Raw genomic sequence first — 23,602 nt, 5'->3', positions numbered from 1 at the left:
GTAACAGACTAATGAATGGCTTATCCAAAAGGTGCCAAATGCTCAAGCCACTGCCTTGTCTCCAAGACTACATATTTTGTTTATAAATTTGTACTTTATTGTGTACACCATAGTACAACATGCCAGTAAAAAAGAAGAGCATGATTTCACCTGGAGGAAGTACCAAGGACCAAAGAAAAGCTATTGACCTTAAGATGAAAATGCTTATTATGAACAACTGTGAAGCTAGTAAAAAACTTAAAGTGATAACATATGAATTGAACCTGAGCGATTTGACTGTTTTGACAATCTTGAAGGATAGAGATTGTATGAAAAAGACAGTGAATGCATCAATAGGATTTAAAGCCATAGAAGCTAGGCAGCTTAGATTTACTCATTTATTTTATTTATTTTATATATCTACCTAATATATCCTACAAAATAACCAAGGTGTTCTGTTAAAATTTCAAGATTTCTAAAGTGTTCTGTTGTAGGAAAAGTTTGGAAAATGCTGCTGTAGAATATAATCTATATAATCGTGCTAATTTAATTACATTTAAATAAATATGTGTATATTTAAATTAGCAAAATTAATTAGGATAGATCGATTTTAAATAAGTTTACTGTGAACAATTTAGGAATGTTTATATTACCTGTAAACCTTGAATACCAGCAGCACCTGGTAAGCCTGGAGGTCCTGGTGGTCCTTTATCTCCTGGGCGTCCACTAATTCCTGGCTGTCCTTCTTTTCCGGAATGACCCTTATTTTAAAAAAATTTAAATGATATTACATTTAAAAACATTTCATATATATATATTTCTATTTTTGTTATATAATTTAAGAAAAGTTAAAATAAAAAACAAAAATATTTTCTAATTATAACAATAAAGTCATCCTAAATTTGACAAAACCAATGTAAAACTCCACTTCTTTACATAAAATTTATAATAAACTATTATCTATAATCATTCAAATAAGCATATATTTTTCGGTTAATGTTACCTATGGTAGTGAACATGGCGGCTTGTCTCTGAAACAGTGGGGATGCGCATTCTAACCTAACCTAACCTATTCTAAGAAATTATCCCTATTCTAATAATTTAGTTGGCAATAATTATGGTAATTTATTAGAATAGGTTAGAACGTGCGTCTCCACTGTTTCAGAGATGTGCTGCCACGTTCACTACCATAGGTAACATTAACCTATTTTTCTTTTATTCAATTATCCTTGTAAACTTTATACAAGAACAATGATGATAATTTAATAAATCTTAATTTCTTTAAGATTTATTAAAGAATTGTAATCATAATTGTAGAACTGTTTTCATAATTGTAGTTCTCAGTATTAGAAGATATTTCAAAAATTACACAATAAACTTCACTAAAAAAGTTTTAAATAAATTTTTAGATAACTGCACTTAAAAAGATTTAAAATTTTACCATTTGAAAACCGTTAATCTCAAACTCTTTAAATTTATTTATGTATGTTGTTTTAATACAGTTGAATGTTTATATAAATATACACATAGAAAATAAAAAACTTTAAGAATAATGGTTCTCTTATGAAGAGTCTGATAGATTTATTAATACTGCATTTATGTGAATAAAAGGTGCACCCAAATGTAAGGCATACAGCTATTATTGGAATCCATTTTCGGGAAAAAAATATTTCCTAAAATATAACATACACCTCTTTTTTAACCAATTTTCAGAACAAAAAATTTTGAAATGGCATATTTTACAATGAAAAGTTTAAATTTAGTGCCATAACTATTCCAAGCATTGGATGAAATCTGATTTGCTTGTAAAGAATGAACTTCTGGTACCTTCTTCAATTTCATGTTGTATTGCCAACGCCAAAGTCTAAGCTAAAATTGATCAAAGGCTTGGTGCAGGGTAAACGACTCAATGTTGTGTCATCACCTAATATTTATTTGTGTAAGTATGGCTGTAATATCTGACTTGTGACAAAATTGATTTTTTAACTAATGATTTATAGTACTCAGTGCACTTCATAATGTCAATTAAAAATTGTTTGATGGTATATTCTGTTAAATTATGGTAATTAAGTTGTAATGGCTTGAAAATTCTACCCTGAAAGCTGGCAGTAGAATATTCAAATTGACAGAAGACAGAAGAGCCTATGAATGGCACTGCATCTCCCAAAAAAGTTGCAAAAAAAATTCTCTAATGTAAGAAACTTGGCATTTTTAGTGACAAAATTAGTAAGAAAAAGTGTACTTTATATTTGGATAAATGTGGTAAATAATTACAGTATTTTAATATATAAAAGTTAAAAGTTAACATTGATTTTTCTAAGGTCAAAAATACAATTCTTTTCTTTTTGTTTTTATATATCAATGATATCTATAAATTAAAAACTGTTTTATTAAAATCCAATTAATTTTATGAATAAAAAGGAGATGATAATAATTTCTTTCTAATAGATTTTCATATTATTTTATGAGCAATTATTTATTGTGACATCATCATAATGTTGGGCAGCAATTTTTCGTCACACTGCTCTCAATTTTAGTAGTATCTTGCCCCTGTATATCATACTTTTTCTGTTAACAATACAGTCATGCCAGTTATCTAGCTAACTCTGCTGAGAAGAAAATTTCTGATTTGAAATAACATGACTTCTGGCACAAACTGAAGTTTGTATACAGTTAATTGGAGTCTCCTGCCCCTAAGCTTTCTATATCTGGTCCCAACTTTCATCTATGTAACTCCATTCTCAAGATTAAGAAAGGACAGACAGCCAGCAGACAGATGGATGCCAGTGGGAATTTATAGTTCTACAATTTTTAAAAATTGCAGCCCAATAATAAATGATGGCCTATAAATTAATTATTTAATAGTTAGTAATCCATCTATTATGAAAGAAAATTAAATAATTTAAATTCCACTTTCTAAAATTTTAATTTTACATTAAATTATTAAAATAAAATGCATCTATATAATATTAATATAAAGAGAATGAAATTCTTTATGATATACATTAGAAAAATATTCAGAAAGAATTGCATTAAAAATAGGTCTTGCATTTCTTTTCAATGAAAACAAATACTGTCATTATTCCAGTGATTTGACTTAATCAAAATGATTAAAAAAGTAATAATAATTATTTAAAAATTACAAAAATATAAATTAAATATCTACAAATATTAATAACATTACACTTACTTGTGGCCCTGTTTCTCCTGGAGGACCTGGAGGACCAGGAGGTCCTTGAGGGCCTACTGGTCCTGGTGGTCCATCTGAACCACTTTTTCCTTCTGGACCTCTTTCTCCCTATTTTTTAATAAATATTTAAATAAACTAAATCAATTATATAACTTTTATTATAATTTATCTGTTCATTTAATTAAATTTCATATAATGTAATTAGCAAATAAACAATATTTTAATTACAGATACAAATTTTTTGAGAAAAAATGTATGATAAGAAATAGCCAACAAATTTCTGAAATTAAAAATCAAGTTTTCCTGATAATTACATAATATAATTTGGCACTAGAAGAGTTAAGTGCCATTTTACACTAAATTTAACAATTAGAAATTAATAACTAATTAATTTAAAAGATATCTAAAAAGATCTAGCTTGGAACTACTACTGCAAAGCTAGGTAAGGTAATGTTATAGATTATGTTCTCTAGACTTTTCAAAGCAAGATATTTGCCAATTTCCCCATCTTATGACTCATTTGATTCATTCTACTTCTGTTATTCTTTCTTTCCTCAAACTTCTTCAAGTTTCTTAATGACTCCCTTCTATTATACAAGGGAGAAATTCCAGTGTCAATCCACCAATGTTTGAGGCAGTGTCAGTGTAGCATTTAAAAATGGAAATAAGAAAAATTATTTGCCAAGTTTAAGGACAAAAAATTCTATAAATTGATAACACCAAAGATAAGCATGGTTTTTTCAAATGATAGTCATGGAAAACATGTGATCTATTGATTGCTTAACAGAGATTTTGTAGAATAGGAAGACTAGGAAATTTTTGTCTATTGCCAGAGAAGGCAATATCTTCTTAATAAAGATAAAAATACATTAATAAAGTGCTATTACTATGCCAGTAACAAAAGCTTTATTCATTTAATCCAGTTTCACTGTACATTATTTAACAACAATTATATATAAAATAAACCAAACATTATATAAAAGTATTTTTTCACATAAGATGTTAAATACAGATACAGTATTACTTTTTACATTTCAATGAAACTGAGTATGACCAAAATCCATAAAAAAATTCACTTAGGCAATATTAAAAAGTGTAGCTAGAAAACTATAGCTATTTATGATGTACTTTTATATAAACAATTTATTATACACTTAATTGATGTATATTCTCTAAAAATTACCAAAATATCAATTCTCAAATGGGTACAGTAGTGAAGCACAAAAAATAGTAAACAAGTTTGTTTAAAAGCATAAAGAAAATTATTAAATTGAATAACTTATTACTTGTTCCAAATACTTTAGTTTAACAATAGAGTAAACATAGATTAAACAGAAACCACTCCATTAAGTTTTTTATTGGGAAATCCTAAGTATGAATTTATTATGTATATATACATAGTATGTAATAATTATTGTATGTATATTAAAAAACCAACAAAGTTAAATTTCCTACCTGTTGTCCTCTGGGACCAGGAGGGCCAACACGTCCTTGTACTCCAGGAACTCCAGGTAATCCACGCTCTCCAGGTGGACCAGATGGACCTGGAGGCCCTTGTAAACCCTATTTGTTGGATGTTAAAGTCTCTTAACTAATGAGATTTTAATATATCTTAAAAATTTTAATGTTCTAATTAAGAAATGCATATTTAAATATTGATAATAAATTTATGATTAATGAAATATTAATTACAAGTAAATATTACATTTATAATTAGATACAATTAACTTTATGCAAGTTATTTTAAACTTATAAAAGTAACTCTATAATAATTGTAAATTTAAATAACTTATTGTTCTCAGATTTATTTTAAACTTAAGTAAAATTTAAATGTTTTACAATAAATACTTTAAATAAAAGCATTTCTTACAGGTGATCCTTCTGCTCCAGCTTCTCCTTTTGGCCCAGGGAATCCTGGAAGACCAGGATTTCCAGAAGGACCTGCTGCACCAATTTTTCCAACATCTCCTGGAGCACCCTTTAAAATATATTTAGTTTTAATTAAAAATAACTGTATATTAGTAACTATAATGTTTAAATTATATAAAAAATTTTATAGTAAGTATATATGTATTTTACTTATATTATTATAAATTTTTCCCCTCTATTAATTATAATTTTTTTTCTTTTAAATATTCTTTTAGCAGAGAAGAATTTTATTAACAGCTCATGAATTTTTAGATTATACATTAAACTTTAACTAAATATGCAGAACTTATGATTACCTTTATTCCTGCAATTCCAGCTGGTCCAGCAGGCCCAGGGTTTCCAGGTACACCCTTTTAAATAAAAATAAATTTGTAAATATAAAGTAAAAAATATAATAGAGAAATATTGCTTAGCAAAGTAGTAAATAATAAAAATATTTATAACTTCAATAAACATTATTTATAATTAATATTATTATTATTATAAATAATATCATTTAGTTTTATAAATATAGATTTAGATTTATTGAATTAGTTTTAGATAATTTATAAATATTTCATCTATACTTATGTTTAAACAAAATATTTTTGAACTTACAGCCAATCCTGGTTCTCCTGGGCGACCAGGTGCCCCTGGAAAACCAGCATCACCCTAGAAATGAAAATTATCAGTACAATGAATATTTAAAGTAATTCACTTAAGATAATTATACACACTAATTTTTTTTGTAAATTAAAAGTTTATTTATTTATGTAATTTAAAGAAATTTTAGCAGTAATTAATAATAAGTAATTTATTCATTTAAAATAATATAAAAATATTCTATTAAATCAATTAAAACTTAATTAAAATATTAAAGATAATCTAGATAAAATGACAATGAATAATAATAAATTCCTTCAGATATAAAAAAAATATATATTACTTTTTTCCCCTCTTCTCCTCTTGGTCCTTTTGGTCCTCTAAGTCCAGGAAGACCCTAACAAATACATGTAAATAGTTTCATTATATTATCAACTTTTTAGCTTTAGCATATTTTTCATCATCTAAATTTAAACATAATATTTTAAATATTCTAACTAAAATAAATCCTTAACCAAAACAATGTTAAATAATTCCAATATACAATATGTCTACTAGAGGATTTATTTTTACTTTTTATTTCAAGACAGTACAAAAATGTTTCTCTGGATTTTATGTATATTACACAGATTACTCCAAAAATAGTAAACACTATAAAATTGGAAAAAGTTTTTGTTCAGATTGAACATAATGAAACCCTTAAATTTAATGGCTCTTTGCTAATTTTAAGCTATTTCGGTATATTATCTAAATGAGAAATGTACTTAAAGAAAATAAATAATAGTGATAATACATGTACAGTACAAAATATGATAGTGTTCAGTGAAGAATCACTTTAAAATAATTCAAAATATGACACAAAAATTTTTCTTTAAAACACATAACCAGAGAACATTTTAAATACCATATTTTATTAAAACATAATTTAAATTTAACAGTGTTAATATAAGCATTTCAAAAAATCTTAAAAATTAAAATTATAAATCTAAATTACTATATTAAAAAATTGAAAATTACTTGAGGTCCAGTTTCTCCAGGAGGCCCAGGAATTCCAACATTACCTTGATCACCCTGAAATACAAAGATCAGTTAATATGTAAAGCAATATTGTTCATTGAGCAAATATACTTTATATAATTTCATGTTATAATTTCTTTAATACAGATCTATTTGTTTGTTGTATAATTAATATTTATCTACTTACAGAATATAAATAATGAAACAAAATATATTTATAAGCTTATTACTTTTTAATCATTTTTTAATTGCTATTCAAATAATAAACATTTAATTAATAATAATGATAATACATAAACATATAATTTTATGGATCAAATTACTTTCATATATGATTTATATCCTGTTTACATTGTAACTGTATAAACAAAAAGAAATTCAAACATTCAGATTAGCAATGCAAACTTTAAAATAAGAATTTTGATTTGTTATAATATGGCAATGTTATGTGAGAACCCAGACTTTGACAAAAAAAAATTTAGCACGATTTCATCATCTATATTTTGATTATATTTATATTGTCAACTATGACCTGAGAACGTCTCTGTTTGCATGTTCTTGGTGGCAAAAGCAACGCTTTCCTGTGATTCTTTGACTCCCTGGTCATGCGCTACCATTTTAATATCAGAACTGATGGCCCAATGATGCAGTCATTGCCCATTCCTCCCTGATGCAACAAGTCACCTACCAGTCCTATAACAGAAGTCACTTCAACCAATACTGTTAACTATGTGCCTCCAAAACTGATATACAGTTGACTCTAACACGAAACATTATCTAGAACTCTTGCAAATCATGCCAACCTCCTCATCTATTCAACCTCTCTAAGGGACAGACTGAATCCTCTCCTGCATCAGGTCTACAAATGGATCCTTCAAACTACAGGTATTTATCTCCATGCAAATCTCGTGAACTCTCTCTCGCAACCACGTATGTTATGTAGGTCCATTAAATTTAATGTCTTACTAAATTGTAAATTGTATCATGTACTCTTTTGCTTTGAAATTAAACAGTTATTAGCTGTTAACCAAGTGATTCACTTCTGGAATGCTGTCTCTCCAACCTCCTCCATGTGACTCAGCATCTCTCAGATCTCCTCCATCCCAAATCTGATTGCCTGTGCACACAACTGCTCGTGTGACCTCGCAACAACAATATGGACATTAGAACACTAAATAAAAACAGCCCTAGTTGCTGTGCAGTGCCTTCTATCCTGGTATAGTCATCGCTGAAGCAATGTCGATCCTTCTGTCAAATGGTGCTTTGCACATTATCACATTATAATTAAAATTATGAAGTCTTTAAAATAAACATAAACATAATTAAATGTTCTTATTTAAAAACAGCAAAATATAGTATATCTAAAAAATTACCATACCTTTGGACCTGGCAAACCTCGAGCACCTTTAGGACCAGAAGCACCAGGAAGACCCTTTTAATGTAATAAAAATTCAAATTTATTATTTTTTGTATTAAACAATGTAAATAAATTAGAATATTCAGAAAAAACGACTTAAAAAATTTTAAAAAAATTAATAAATAACACATTTCACTGTAAATATATATTTAAATTTGCCTAATATGAAATACCAACTCTTGTTTTCTATTGAATTTGGTTTGACTGTGATATCAACATATGAATATAAACCATTTTTCCATATTGTAGAATATTCTGATAATATCCTAGGTACAAGAACATATAGGAATTGTGGCAATAATTCAATTTGTAGCAGTTTAAATTTAATTTACATTTGATAATTATTAAAGCAAAATACAAATTATTTAAAAGATTTTTACATTAAACTTTAAAACATATGAGTTAGGAATTTTTTTTGGAAAACAAGAGCATTTAAAAACTAAAATATTTTTATTTACTCAACAACAAACATTTAAAATTGATATTTATTAAATTAAATCCATATGTAAAAGTGAAACATATTGTTGCATTGTGAATAAACAGTATAAACTTACCTGTGGTCCAGGAAATCCTTGCTGACCAAGAGGACCAGGTGGACCCCTGTCACCTTGTATTCCAGGTCCACCAGGAGGACCATCTGGACCAGGAGGTCCTGTTTCACCCTGAATATAACATTAATAATATTTTAGTAAAATGAAAGATAAAAAACAAGAACTTCAAATTTGAGTTTTAAAGTACTGACTTTTTCTCCTGCTTCCCCTGGTGGTCCTGCAGGTCCTACAATGCCTTGAGGTCCTTGTTCTCCAGGTCTCCCAACAGGACCTTCTGGACCTGGTGATCCATGATCTCCTCTATCACCTTTATGTCCAGGTGGTCCTGGTTCTCCTCTTGCACCTTGAGCACCCTAAAAAAAATATATATATATATTTAAAAATTAATATCAGTTAAAAATATAGATTATACAAAGAATCTGATATCATCAAACAAATTAAAATCAACAGAATGAAATGGGCTGGACATAGCTAATAGATGGATAATAATAATCACAAAAAATGTTTTTGCCTCAAAATCAACAGGGAAACAAAATTACCATGGATAGACTGCATTGATAAAGATTTTAATATAATGAAAGTAAAAACTTGGAGGATAATTACTGACATTAGGGTGACCTGGACAATTCTAAAGAAGGCCATGTCCCACCCTGGTCTATCATTCAATTATTATATTGGGTTTAGTGAGTTATACACAGTTGACACCAGCAGCTGGTGTAGTGGTTTACTACAGGTATTTATCTCCATGCAAATCTCGTAAACTCTCTCGTAACCACGTATGTTATATAGGTCCATTAAATTTTCAGTACACCATGCAGTATGCAGATTCCATGCAGTACACACAGTGGTTTAGTGAGTATAACTCACTAAACCACTGTGTGTACTGCATGTACTATGCCAGACCAGGGTCAAGGCATAGCAACCAAAAGAAGATAAAAATTAAATAAGTGTGTCAGTGCATGTGTCTGTATTCAGGAATTTCCTAACAATATGACATGTATTCAATATAGTGGCCTTCTGTAGTATGATGTATGTGTTTCTATTCAATTGTAATGTTCCCAGGCTTTTGTGTGGTATGACACCTGTAAAGGAGAGAATAACAGGCACAATAAGCACCATATTCATTCTCCACAGATGCCTTATTTCCTGGGCAAACTCTGCGTATTTGCTGATTTTTTTCAGTGCATGTGTTTTGTACATTGTGAGTGTTTGGAGTGGATATGTCTATAATGTATGTGATTTTATTGTGTTTGTCAATGAGTGTGAAGTCTGGTCTGTTGTGGTAAATTGTTTTATCTGTGATTATGGCTGTCGTAGTACATTTTGTGCATGTCCAATACTGTCTGTGGAATGTATTTGTAGTATGGTTCGTGGATGTCTAATAATAATTTGTGTTTGTTTGCAAGTTCTTGGTACATAATATTTGCTACTTGATTATATCTATGGCTTTATTATTATTATTGTATACACATATCCAAAAATTAAGAATGGATAACATTTGTATATGAACAGAGAGAACTGTAGATGAATGAAGACAAATATGGCAAGAACTGTATTACTTGACATACAACACAGGATAATACAAAACTTGTATGATTTTACAAATCAAAGCAATAATCATAGCATTCTTTGTTGAAAAAGGTACATATAAGCAGTTGGATATAGATGGAGAATGGATGGCAAGTGCTTACCAATACCCAGGCAGAGACCTGTCAGTATGGAATATGTCCATCTCAAACTGTGATACAGCACTCAGAATATTGTGGCACCACCAAGTGACTTTTTCTAGTTATCACTGCTAGTAATTGTGTTTGTCCTTAAGTTTTGGACACATATGAATAACACAGTTAAATAAAAAGTTTTAGTTACTTTAAAAATAAAATTAATAACAAGAAACTTAAAAATAATATATTAGATGTAACAGAATAATTTCAAAAATTAATTAGATTGGTTATAATTGATTACCTAAATCATAATTTTTAATTACAAATTCTTTAGATAGCAAATTTTTAACTGTTAAACTTTGCTTTAACAATAGAAGTGAACTATTTTGGAGAGGTAAAAATGAATTTTTAAAAAAAGGACTTATTAGAATCAAAGAAATACAGTAGAGTTTAATTTAATTATAGGAAAGAAATTAGTAAAATAGAAGTGAACATTCATTCTTTTCGGTCTTTGATGATGACGTAATATAATAATACTGGTAGAGATAGTAATTAACAGACAGTAAAACAATGCAGGTATGTACAGAAATGAATCACTTTGTGAAATTGAGTCTGTTGAATATTTAATAAGTGTATATGAAAATGCAATTTATAAATGTATTTAGTAATAATAAATTAGAATTAGTATAAACAAATGAGTTTTCATTAAGAATTTTATAAATAGCCTAGAAAGCATTGTTATAAGAATAATCAAAAAATAAGTTACTCTCTACTATAATTATTGTTCAATAATGGATTAAAAAAATTCTCTGTTGATGGAAGCACTGGTAATAGTGTTAGTTCTCCTTTGAATATGTTTTAAACATATGGCTAATTTTGTACACTTAGAGCTCAAATATGTCATATCACTTAGAAGTGTCATCCAAAATTAACATGTGTAAAGATGTGTGTTTTTTGCAAGCAAAAATTCTTAACTACATTCTAAATTCATTGACAAATTGTAGAAATGCATGGGCCAAATGCTTTGCAACAATCAATGGTCATGAAACTGTGCCAGATGTTTGAAAATGAAAGAACTGATGTTACAAGCAAATGTACAGGGAGTTCATGTCATGAAGTGCAACAATCAAATCAACACAGTAGGATATTGTAAGGCACTAAAATAGTAAAAACATCCAATAAAGACTGGAGGTCACAAAAATTGTGTGAAAGAGTTGTTATACTTCTTAACAATGCTAACTCTCTCAGCAAAGACTTGTAAGAATGTCTTTGAAACTTTAAATGAAAAATATGGTTCCATCCTCTGTATAGCTTTGATTTTTTCCCTATGACTTTCTCCATCTCTTTCATCTGTTCATAAAACTCTTAGGAGACCATCAATGCTTTACAAATTAAGATGGAAGCATCGCAAAAAGACTATGGGAAATTGGACAGGAGTTTTAAAAGAAGAAATAAAAAAACTGGTGATACAAGAGAAAAGTGTCTGAATTATATTGGTGGCTATATCAAAAATGATCTATTGTGGGATGTTTATTTACAATAAAATAAACTTTGTCTACCTCTTTTGGCATTTTATTAAGGAGAGTGTAAATTTACTTTTCGATCTGTTGTCATATAATCGTTTCATATCTCTTATTTTCAATTTTTACAAATATATAACTAAACTAATCTCAACTGTATAAATGATTAATACCAGCTTTTTGGCATTAATGCAATTAGCTGTTCATGTCAAAATCCCTGATCTTCAAAGGATGAGCATTATATACATAATTAATCATAAATACATAAAATTATTTCATAATTAAATATATGTATATAAATACATTTAATTGTACAGTAGAGTGTTGTTTATCCGAAAGCTAATCAACCGAAACGTCAGTTAACCGAAAACTTTCCAGTTGGACTGTGTCATGCTAAATCGAATGTTTTTGATACTAGATTCACTTCTAAAGTATAATTTTTTTTGTTTTTATATTTTACAATATATTTATTTTGTTTGTACAAAATAAAGAAATAATTTTTAACAGTACAATAGCAATGATTATTATTATAAAAATTTTCGTTAGGCTTAAAATCGACGAAAATTCAACACGAAGCGACATGCAATGGAGAAAAATTTCAACATGGGATAGGTTAATATACTTTTTCGTACATAATCGGTTATCCGAAAAATAAGTTATCTGAACAACCCCAGTCCCCAGTGATTCAGATAAACGACACTCTACTGTATAATTATTTTATTGATTTTTATATGATTCTTAAATTAATGCCTAAAAATAATAATCTAATGATTTAGATTCTTATATTAATTCACTTACTTGTAAACCAATAGGACCAGAATGACCTTTAGCTCCTTTTTCTCCAGGTGGACCCTATTAAAAATAATTTAATCATTTAAAATATAACATAACATTGATATACAGTATCTTCTTATATTTATTATAAAATGAAAAATTACTTTTATTCCATCTTGACCAGTAGGTCCTTGTTCACCCTGGGCTCCAGGTGGTCCTGGTGCACCTGGTCTTCCTCTTTCCCCAGGAAATCCTCTTTCACCTCTTTCTCCATTTATTCCAGCTGGACCAGGTGGACCAGGCAATCCGGGTTCTCCATCTTTTCCTGCTTGACCAGGATTTCCAGGTATGCCTGGTAAACCCTGGTAAACAGATAAATTTATTAAAATATGTAAATATTAATATATATTTAAGTGAATGTATATAATAGTTTTAAGTGTTTTTGCACAATTAATTAATTATTAATTTATACTTACTGATATTTATTACACAATATAAATGTTTAATTAATAATCAATTGTAATTATTGATTATTAATTACCTTATAAACATTAATTATAACACAGAACATTAAAACATACATTTTTATAGAAAAAGTAAGCCATTATGCATTATTTGATGATAATATAAAAGCCAAAAATTTTAGTAATTTTTTTGGTCACCTTGTATTCCAGGCAAAAAAGAGTAAAAACTTTGACCAAGTAAATTATCTCGTTTCAGAAAATCAATTTTTGCTCCTCTCTTAAATTCCATTACATTTTTATTTTCCTTTATTTATTAAATAAAAACTAATAAAAATCCAAGAAGTTTATGTAATAACTATTTATTAACACACAAATGCTTTCAACAATTAATTTTTTGGCTATAAAAAAAAAAACAGAATAAAAATTAAAGAATTTAAATTTCAAACTCTTTTAAAAATTTGTAAATTTTCACAACACAATAATGAGTTTGGTGATTTGTAATACTTTGAAATAAATTATTTTAAAAAACAAGAATATTACAAGAAACATCTAGTATTATTTTATTTAAAATACTATTAAAATATTAATAACAACACAATTGACTGTTTATTTTAATGATATGACATTCAAATAGTATCCATAATTATAAAATTTTAATTAATAATACTATTTGCAGAAAATGTTAAATTTGCCAATTATTGAGCATTATAAATATCATGTATACAGTCAAACCTGTTTTTATGCGGTCTTTTTTTTGTGCGATTTTTTATTTGTGCGGTATAGTTGACGACTAGTCTCGTGCGATTCGTCATGTCTCACGTTGACTTATTATAGCTAAATAAACTTATTATAGCATAAATGAACTTATTATAGTAATATTATTGCATGAATATGCAAAAACTGAAATAATTTATTTTTTAAGTCAAAAAAACACCACCTGGACAAAAATATGTAAAACAGACAATAGACAAGACGATGCAGTCAAGTGCTGACATCTGTTGTCAATAAATTCTATTTCATACAGTTTTGAGTTATTTTCTATGTGAGACTTTTTTATGCGGTCCCAATTGACCGCATAAAAAATATTTTTTTAATTGTGTTGCGAAAACTATTTTTTATAGCCACTCGTGAAGTTTCGTGTGATTTTTTTTAATGCGTTTTTTTATGCGGTCCCTATCCACCGCATAAAAACAGGTTTGACTGTATTAAAGTTTTCTAGTTGAAATTTGTAGTATTTCACATATAAAATCTACAAAATACAAGCATTACATTAAAAATTTAATTTCTGTCAATTTTTCTCATTTGTTATGATTTGTTCTAACTTGATGCTATACTTTTTATTAATAAAATGAGATTTACAATCATCACATATAAGATTATAAATCCTTATTTTTTGTTCAATAATTTCATTATGATTCATCAATTCCTAGTGTGACCATTTCTAATTTTTTCCTGGCTGTCATAGTCAACCTAACCTCAACACACTTGTTTGCTCTGTTATTCCCAATATAGACTATTCATAACAAAAATTTTGTGATGATTAATTGATATGTGATGCTGTGTTCTTACTTTTTCTTTTTTTTTTTGTGATAGAAAGGTATCATAACAATTTTAAGCTAAGTACTTTATATACATAGATAGATTTAGTTAATTTTGATTTTATTTGGTATTGAAAACTCTACAAATTCTATTAAACTCAATACCAAAGATGTTTGGTATTATGTTTAACAGAATTTGCACCTATGAATATATTGTTTCCTTAAGGCAAATGAAAAAATTTATTTATTTATTTCAGAAATGTTTTCAGGAGCAGTTCCAAGTAGACTGTGTTTCTTTGATTTTTGTATTCTACAGAACAAATTTGTTTTGTACATTTTTCAATATATCACATCACAATGATTTTCACCAATTTAATACTGACTGTATTAATCAGGTATCCAATTCAGTTCCTATTTCCATTGCTGTTTTCTAGAAAGTAAAGGTGCAGTTCCAGTACACATACATAATGATGCATTGTTATTTATAAGTGTCCGCTGGACCTATATCCATACTTATTAGAAAATAGCAAAGAAAATAGAAACCAAAATGGATACCTGATTAATATAGTCAGTATTAAATAAGTGATATTCTAATTAGCTGACTAAATTAGAAATAATAGTTCTTTTTTTTTGAATGGTTTTTTTTATTCATAACAATTTTATTGACAGTTCTTTTATTTACAGAAAAATTACTGACAAATTTATAATGCAATAATATTTGCAGATGAAATCATTGGCACATTAGCATCATCATTTATAATGCAAATATCAATGACATTACTGGTCAAAATATGAAACCTATACAAATTAATTTTTCATGATTCTGACACAATAACTGTTTAACTTATAACTGAGTGTGTGTTGAAATCATGTCGTTATAGTGTAGATATTCTTTAAATGTTTGTGAATGTTTAACACAAATATGTTTTTTGATAAAAGAAATCCAATCATTTGTTTCACTTTTATACATACATTCTTGTATACAGATTTTTGTAATTAATTAATTACTTAATAAAAATAATTAAATATAATATAATGTCTTACTTGAAATCCTCTTGCTCCCTGAGGACCAGGAGGACCCCTCTCTCCTGGTTCTCCAGTAGGCCCAGATGGCCCTGCTGGACCAGGAGATCCTTCTTTTCCTGAATCTCCTCTTGGTCCTGGTGGACCAGGCTGTCCTGGTAAACCATCTTGTCCTGCTTCACCCTGTTAACATGCCAATAATTATTAAATATTAAAAGCTAACAAATATGTAATAAATTGAAAATATTAAAATTTTAATGAAAACATTTATATTTATTTTTACTTAAAATAGTTTCTGAAAATTCAATTATTATTAAGCATTTATTTTATTAGTTTATTTATTTACTATATTTACAATAGAAACTGTGAAAAGATAACAGATATCTTCCACTACATTAACAAAGAAACCCATAACAAACAAATATAAAAGAAAGATAAAATAAATAAAATACAATAAGTGTAAAATACTAAAAATTTAAAAAAAACAACAGAACAAAATGGAATGCAGATACAAAAAATTAAAGATTATGAAGAATATGTTTATTAATATATTACATAATATTAAGAAATATATGAATACATAACATTAACATATTAATATTAAATAAATTATTTACTTGATCTCCTTTTCCTCCTGGTAATCCTATCATTCCAGGTACACCTTGAATTCCCTACACACAAATTGTAATAATTAGCTTATGTATTGAATTATCAAAACTTTCAAAAAAAAAAAAAAAAATCAAATATATAACATTCATTACCTGTGGACCTTGTTCACCAGGTTTACCATCTGCTCCTGGAGGACCCTGTAATTTGATTATTTGAAAAAAATCACAAAATAAATTATTTAATTAATTATTATATATGTACAATAATTATATAATTATTTACTATATATATAGTAAATAACTTACTCTATCTCCAGGTGCTCCATCTTTTCCAGGAATTCCAGGACGACCTGGCAAGCCCTTAAATAAATTAAATTACGTAAATATTTTCAATTATTTTTCTTAATTTAAAAATTATTCAGATGTTGTTATCAATCAATCAATCTTTATTAGCAAAAAAGGAAAATTATCCCTATTGCAGGGGAAAATTACATATATCTAGAAGTACAAAACTTTTAAATTTATTCATTTGTTTTAATAAAATTGAAGACAAAGTCTGCCCAAAAGGGACCACCATTTATTTTTTCTGTGTTTGAGACAATACACATTCTTGGTGACTGACCTTTCTTTATAGGCTACTTGTCGCCAGAAGTTAAAAAAGTCCTTAAAAAAAACAAAATATATCCAATTAAAATTACTTTTAAGGACTTTTTTAACTTCTGGCAACAAGTAGCCTATGAAGAAAGGTCAGTCACTAAGAATGTGTATTGTCTCAAACACAGAAAAAATAAATGGCGGTCCCTTTTAGGCAGACTTTGTCTTCAATTTTATCAAAACAATATAATCTCCATCGGACAAAAATTTACAGATTATTCATTTGTAATAACATTATTCTATTGCTTGCAAATTATTTAGCTTATTCGAAGATCTTTATTACAATAAATCTGCTAATCACCTTACAACAAAACAAGAGTTCACAGATTCTTCTCAAACAGCCCCTTTAAATCTTATCCACATTATAGTTTTTTATTACATATTTCAAGTTTTTCATTTAGATTACCTTTGCGATACTGTAATTTTAACAAAGTAGTTGTACAATTTATACAAACCATTTTTCTCAAGATTATAATATTTCTAAAATCAAAAGGTGTACTACATTGAAACATTTGCAAGATGCTACATAAATTACACATGTCCAAAAGTCCTTGATATTCCCACAGCAAGTGAAACATTGAAAAGTCCTTAGATTTACACTAATGATATTCACCACCTGAGAAGTTTATATGCATTTCTGATAAATAATGAGTATTTATTAAATCCCAGTTGAACTACTAGTCTTTTCACGTTGCTATTCACTGATTTTGTTATGTATAGTTGAAATGATGGTATGATTTAATATTTTCAAATATGAAGAGTGGTAATTACATTGATATATTGTTGTTATAATTGATGCTTTATTTTATCTGATTATTTAATTTATATTCTTCACTTTAAAATAAAAGAAATAATTAAATTTATCTAATAAAAATAAAAAAAAGTAAAAAAAGCCATGTGCATGCATATGTGGATATCCATGAATTCATCAAAAAAAAAAAAAAAAAGGAAGAACAACAATAAAATTATTACAAAACTATTATTATTTGGTGGAATCATTATTTTTCTTCATATAATAAATTGATATAAAAACTTGTGCCACAGCTCAAGATAACATTAAATTTATTCTATACATTTTTCAGTTTAATTAAAATTTTAGCAGAATGCATAATTAATGTGAATGCCTGTCACAGTTTTCTCAAATGACTAGTGACGTTCAAAGATATCTGCAGTTTGCTGAATGCATACATCAATTTTCTGTTGGAAATGTTTCACAGGTTTTAATAAAACATTTCATGGTATGTTTGTAGGTACTGTACAAGCTGTTCAAATTCTTACAATCATAGCTTCTCTAGTTATTGGTTCCTGTTCACAGACAATATTCTTGAAATATCCCCACAAATAAGTCAGGTGAAGCCAAGTCTAGTGATTGGGCAGGCTGTCATTACTGGTCAATGTTGTCCAATCCACCTTCCATTACAGTGTCTTCAAATACTACAATTTGTATGTAGTGGGGTCCTGCTCCATCTAGATTTTTTAGCATTTATTTTTTTTTAGCAATTTTTCTTCCTTTTTCAATTTACTCTATAGCATTTTTCTATTACACATATATAGAAGTACTGTACGTGTTATGGTGCATAAAAGATCAAATGTTCATAACATCTGATAAATGCATTATTTGAAAAAAATGTTTTAGATAAAAGTTTGTTTGTTTTTGATGTAGAATCATAATATGTATTATATAAGGCTGGACTATGTAGGTATCATAATGGATACCTACATAGCCCAGCCCCACATGCTCCTTCTACTCATTAAACCTTTCCTTTGATTTTTATGGGTTGAAAAACATTTCAGTTCCCATAAAATTGTTTATTTTAGGCTTGGAAACATGCAAATAAAAGAACATTTGTAGATTAGATATTTTTTAAACAAAAAAAAATTAAATAGAGAATCTGATCTTGACAGATGCATGATTATTCAAAAATTATTAAAATTTTTCATTTTTTTAAATAGTCATATTTAAAAAATCTGTTGCTTTCTATTCAATTCTTATAAAACTTGTGAATGTCTTTACTGTTGACACCTAAAAAAGCATTATATAGCCCGCTGTTGACATCCACAATAGGCATTATATCCAAAAGCCTATATTTTTTATACTTATGTTAGATTAAATTTCTCATTCAATATTTTTACATACAGCATTCTGGTGATCCTTTACAATAAGGAGATATTTATATTATTACAATATGATCTATTTTAAGCTAGAATGATTTCTAGCTACATTAGCTGCAAGCTAAAAATTGTTGTACTACAATACAGATTAATTGCAGATGATGACAGTTTTAGGTTACATTTCATTCACTTCTAGAGCCACAAATATAATTACTAGTATTTTGTTAATTAGGTTTGTATTCTGGTTTTCAAACTTAAATTACAGTACAATGATATAATTTTTTTATTACACTTTATCAATTTATATTTAAACTGTACTCCATATACATATCAATATAATGTCTGAAATGAATCATTCTAACCAAAATATATATAGAAAAAAGCAGATGAAAAGCCATTAACCAAATCAATTTATATCTAGTTACTAAATCTTTTCCATGGTTTAATATCTTGCAAATTCAAAAATCAATTGTATAGTGATCTTATTGCTTAGAAGTAAACACTGTTTTCCCCCATTATTGAATCCATTATTGTTGAATTCAATATTTTCCAATAATTCTTGTAAAAGTAGAAAGATTACCATATATTTAAATAGTCTAAAAAACATACTCTGGGTCCTTGTAATCCAGGTGGTCCAGGTCTTCCAATTTCTCCCTTTAATTATAAAAATTTATAATTTTAAAAACTCATTTCTTAAGTTAAAAAATATATTAATTATTCTAAAATGTGAATATAATTATTTATTTTTACATATTAAGAACAAATTACCTGAGAACCTTTAGAACCTTGAGGACCATGAGGACCACGATCTCCTTGAGTACCCTTCATTCCAATAGGACCATCAGATCCAGGAAGACCTCGTGGACCAGGACTACCCTAATTCAAAAACCATAGTCAATACATACATATATCATTTTATATCATTTAGATTTATCTATATTCGACATAAAATATATATAAATAGGAATATTCAGTAAAGCATGGAAAAATCAATATATAATATGAATTAAATATTGATATTGAAACATTGGTGATTCTAATAAAATAATAAATTATTATTTATTTTTTATAAAATTATTGCTATATAACTATTCATTCAGTTACTATAATTAATAGCATAATTTAGAAACTTTTGCATTTATATTGATTTTTTTATAATAAACTAAAAATTAGCATTATGTAAAACTAAAATACTAATTTAATTCATTTTATAGATTTCTAATTTTATAAATTAATTCTTTGTTAATATGAAGATTTTAAAAATTTAAAAAAAAAATAAAATTCTTAAATAAAGTTAAAAAATTAATTTTAAAATTATAATTAAATTTACATTATCATCAGAAAAATATTTTTTGCAAAATTAATTTCAATATGATTTTATTTAATAAATCTTCAATATAATACAAATGTAATAGCAAAAAGTACATCACACAAATAAGACGTAACAATTGTCAAATATACAATTTAAATGAAATGGAATATAAACTGTAGATTGATTTGCCTTTGATTTAATTTCATATATCTTTTTTAAATATCACTTGTTCACTAATATCAAATATCCATTTTGACATCGGATGACATGAATATATGAAGTAACTGTTATCAATTATAATCACATAGAAAAAAGTTAATATTAGTTTTCATTACATTAATATTACATTAATATATTACATTAATTTTTCATAATATATACAGTGGGTGATCGGTTAATGAACATAATCCATTCCAAGACTTTGTTCGTTATCTGAATTGTTTGTTAACTGATTATTGATTTATCATAGGTTTTTATGGGAATTTGATTAATTTGTTCTGAAGACTCCAAAATATAAAAATATAAATAAACATAGTAAGAAAATATATACGTAATAGTAAAAGTAAATATATACACAGTCTTGCATTTTTATTAATCATGTTTTTTCCATTTGTGGGGGTTAAAGAATCTGTCCAATGTCGATTGCTTTTCTCTCTTCTTCATGATTTTTCGTAAGTAATTAATAGCATTGTAACTGTAGGGATCCCCAAGCCTATTAACCTCATTCTGGCTTGGATGGCATTTGGATGACCATTGTTCTGACATCCTCCCACTTCTTCAGAAGATCTTCAATAGCAGATGTCGGCATTGGTCCTCTTTCAAAAGAAAACACATCTTGCTGAGTTTCTTGGTGTTCTTCATTTAAGAGTTCTTGGAGTTCTTGTCATCACATCAGTTTCGGGTTCCATTATGAGCTCTTCAATGCTCTTTATTTCTCAGATGTGATTTTCATTACTCCTTTAGCTGCTTGAGACTTCTTGATATATCTTTCATAGCTAAGATTGTGTCTACTGTAGACCTGTTCAAGCCATACTGCCTAGCAACATCAGACATCTTGTGCCCACTCTCTACCTACCTTAACTATTATCTCTTGCTTGGTTTCTATGGTGAGCATAGTTCTTGACACCATTCTTTTTAGGCTCCATAATATTATCAGTTTCTTTTTTAAATAAAAAGTTCAGAAAAGCACTTACAAAAATTCAGAGGACATAAATCAACTAGTGCACAAAAAAATTATTTAAATGCAAGGCCCAGATGAAATTTGACATTTGGTATTAAAACGTTAATGAATATCTGATGGAACAATTAAACTCTCACCTTTCATAAATAAAAACCAATGAAACACTTAATGAGTACCTGCCCGACAGTCTCGCAAAGACTATAAAAAAATTATTTGTCAGAAAGGTAAACAAAAAGCTGGAATTACAAGAGAGAGTTTCAAAATTTGGAGGAATACTATCGGGTTGAGAATCAATGTCAACGTCTTCAGAGCTCCGAAAGGTTTTGAATTGTCACCTGGAGACAAGAAAAAACCAATCGGTATTCACTATTTTATGTCGCTTCTTTTTTCTGTTTGTTCTGTGAAGTGTTCATTATCCAAACATAAAAACTTTTCGTGAAAGTGTTCGTTATCCGTTTTGTTCATTGTCCAAACTGTTTGTTAACCGATCGCCCACTGTAATGGAAATATAAATGATTTCCTTCATAAACAAAGAATTATAAATTATTTCTTTATGAAGGAAAGCTAATGATGGATTTAAAAAAAAACATTATAAGGAAATATAAGAACAATTTTACTCAGTAAACTTTTAATTTATGCATTTCATTCCAAAATCAAATATAGAAATTAAAATTTTTTTATTTATTTAATTTCTTAATTACTTAATTTTATACATTGCTTTAAAATTAATTTATACAAGAGACTTTTCAATTGAAAACTAAAATGCTTTTTAAATAGTAGGCCTAAATAGTAGAAAATGCAACTTTAAAGAGTATATAAAGTTTGAGAGCTGAATAAGGGTAATTGACACAATATTAAGTAATGTCAAAAAACATTGATGCTTCCCTAAAATTTTATTTTAATGAAAGTTATCAAAAGAATTCAATACTAAAACTTTTAATAATAATTTCAAGTCAAACTTACTCTTTCACCAGCTGAACCAGGAGGACCCGGTGGTCCAGGTGATCCCATTTTACCCTATATTACAAAAAAAAATTGATTAAAATAAATATTTTCAACATAAAAAAAATGTTAAATCTAATTGCTGAATAATGATCTGACTGATTTTATTAAAAACAATTAGGATAGCATTATGAAGAGATGAAAATAATTAAATACAAATTATATTAAAATAAAGTAAATAGTACACAAATTACATACCAATAATATTAATAAAATAAAAATTAAATTAAAATATTACGAAATTTATTACATTAACAAGAAATTTATTAAATTCAAATAGAATAAACATTCGTAACAATAAGTCAAGAAATAATGTGCATAGTCTTTGGTTCAGAATGCAAAAAACATAATGACTTATATTGCAAATTATTACTTTTACAATTATAATGATTACATAACAGAATCATTATATTTCTGTAATATTTATATTTCTGCAAGAATTTGATAAAACTATAAATTTTTGAGACAAAAAAAAATGGAGTAGCCCAAAAACGTTTGTGCAATGTATATGTGTTACTGACACTAGTCAATAGGTTTATAGTGCAATTCATATAAATTTTTGTATGAACAATTTTCCATTCTTGCAATATATAAAATTATAAATAAAAATAAACTTATGTATAAAGCAAAAAAATGATTTTATCATTAAATACTTGTAGAATAGATAATGCTAAGAAGTATTGTTATTAAGCAGAACTAGGAAATTAATCATTGAAAAATTTTGCTAAAATATCAATTAAAACAAAATAATTATAAATCAATAGTACTTAGAAATTCTTAATCATCATATAAATATTAAAATTTTAATTATTTACTCTTTTTCCTGCTGATCCAGGAGTTCCTGGCAATCCTCTTGGTCCTGCAGTACCTTGTTCACCTTTTATTCCTGTTTCACCTTTTGCACCTGAATCTCCTCTTATTCCCTAGAAAAACGCATTTAAATCATACTTTTTAAAGCTTTTTAAAAATTTTGTCATATTCTATATTTTATAATAGAAAAACAAACTTATCATAAATCTTAATAAATCTGTAAAATGAATGTAAGTAAAATTTAATATTAAATAAATTTCTACTTTATAGTACTTT

General features: G+C 27.3%; 1 protein-coding gene across 2 annotated transcripts in view; it reads right to left on the bottom strand.

Moving 5' to 3' along the window:
- LOC136989033 (collagen alpha-1(II) chain-like) overlaps positions 1 to 23,602 on the bottom strand; it is a 93,811-nt gene that overhangs the window by 16,045 nt on the left and 54,164 nt on the right. For both annotated transcript variants that reach the window (XM_067287078.1, XM_067287079.1), the window contains 21 exons: positions 23,332 to 23,439; positions 22,478 to 22,531; positions 19,791 to 19,898; positions 19,632 to 19,676; positions 16,563 to 16,616; positions 16,410 to 16,454; positions 16,266 to 16,319; positions 15,670 to 15,831; positions 12,788 to 12,985; positions 12,648 to 12,701; positions 8,857 to 9,018; positions 8,669 to 8,776; positions 8,076 to 8,129; positions 6,698 to 6,751; positions 6,024 to 6,077; positions 5,696 to 5,749; positions 5,395 to 5,448; positions 5,040 to 5,147; positions 4,625 to 4,732; positions 3,170 to 3,277; positions 633 to 740 (listed from right to left, as the gene is read on the bottom strand). In XM_067287078.1, coding sequence (XP_067143179.1) covers positions 633 to 740; positions 3,170 to 3,277; positions 4,625 to 4,732; positions 5,040 to 5,147; positions 5,395 to 5,448; positions 5,696 to 5,749; positions 6,024 to 6,077; positions 6,698 to 6,751; positions 8,076 to 8,129; positions 8,669 to 8,776; positions 8,857 to 9,018; positions 12,648 to 12,701; positions 12,788 to 12,985; positions 15,670 to 15,831; positions 16,266 to 16,319; positions 16,410 to 16,454; positions 16,563 to 16,616; positions 19,632 to 19,676; positions 19,791 to 19,898; positions 22,478 to 22,531; positions 23,332 to 23,439 — 1,854 coding nt within the window. The remainder of the gene's footprint in view (positions 1 to 632; positions 741 to 3,169; positions 3,278 to 4,624; positions 4,733 to 5,039; positions 5,148 to 5,394; positions 5,449 to 5,695; positions 5,750 to 6,023; positions 6,078 to 6,697; positions 6,752 to 8,075; positions 8,130 to 8,668; positions 8,777 to 8,856; positions 9,019 to 12,647; positions 12,702 to 12,787; positions 12,986 to 15,669; positions 15,832 to 16,265; positions 16,320 to 16,409; positions 16,455 to 16,562; positions 16,617 to 19,631; positions 19,677 to 19,790; positions 19,899 to 22,477; positions 22,532 to 23,331; positions 23,440 to 23,602) is intronic.

The sequence above is a fragment of the Centruroides vittatus genome, unplaced genomic scaffold (genome assembly GCF_030686945.1).
Source record: "Centruroides vittatus isolate TY-2023 unplaced genomic scaffold, ASM3068694v2 scaffold_435, whole genome shotgun sequence".
Classification (NCBI taxonomy): Eukaryota; Metazoa; Arthropoda; class Arachnida; order Scorpiones; family Buthidae; genus Centruroides; species Centruroides vittatus.
The sequence above is the reverse complement of the archived record's forward strand: the minus strand, read 5'-3'. Positions and strand labels throughout refer to the sequence as shown.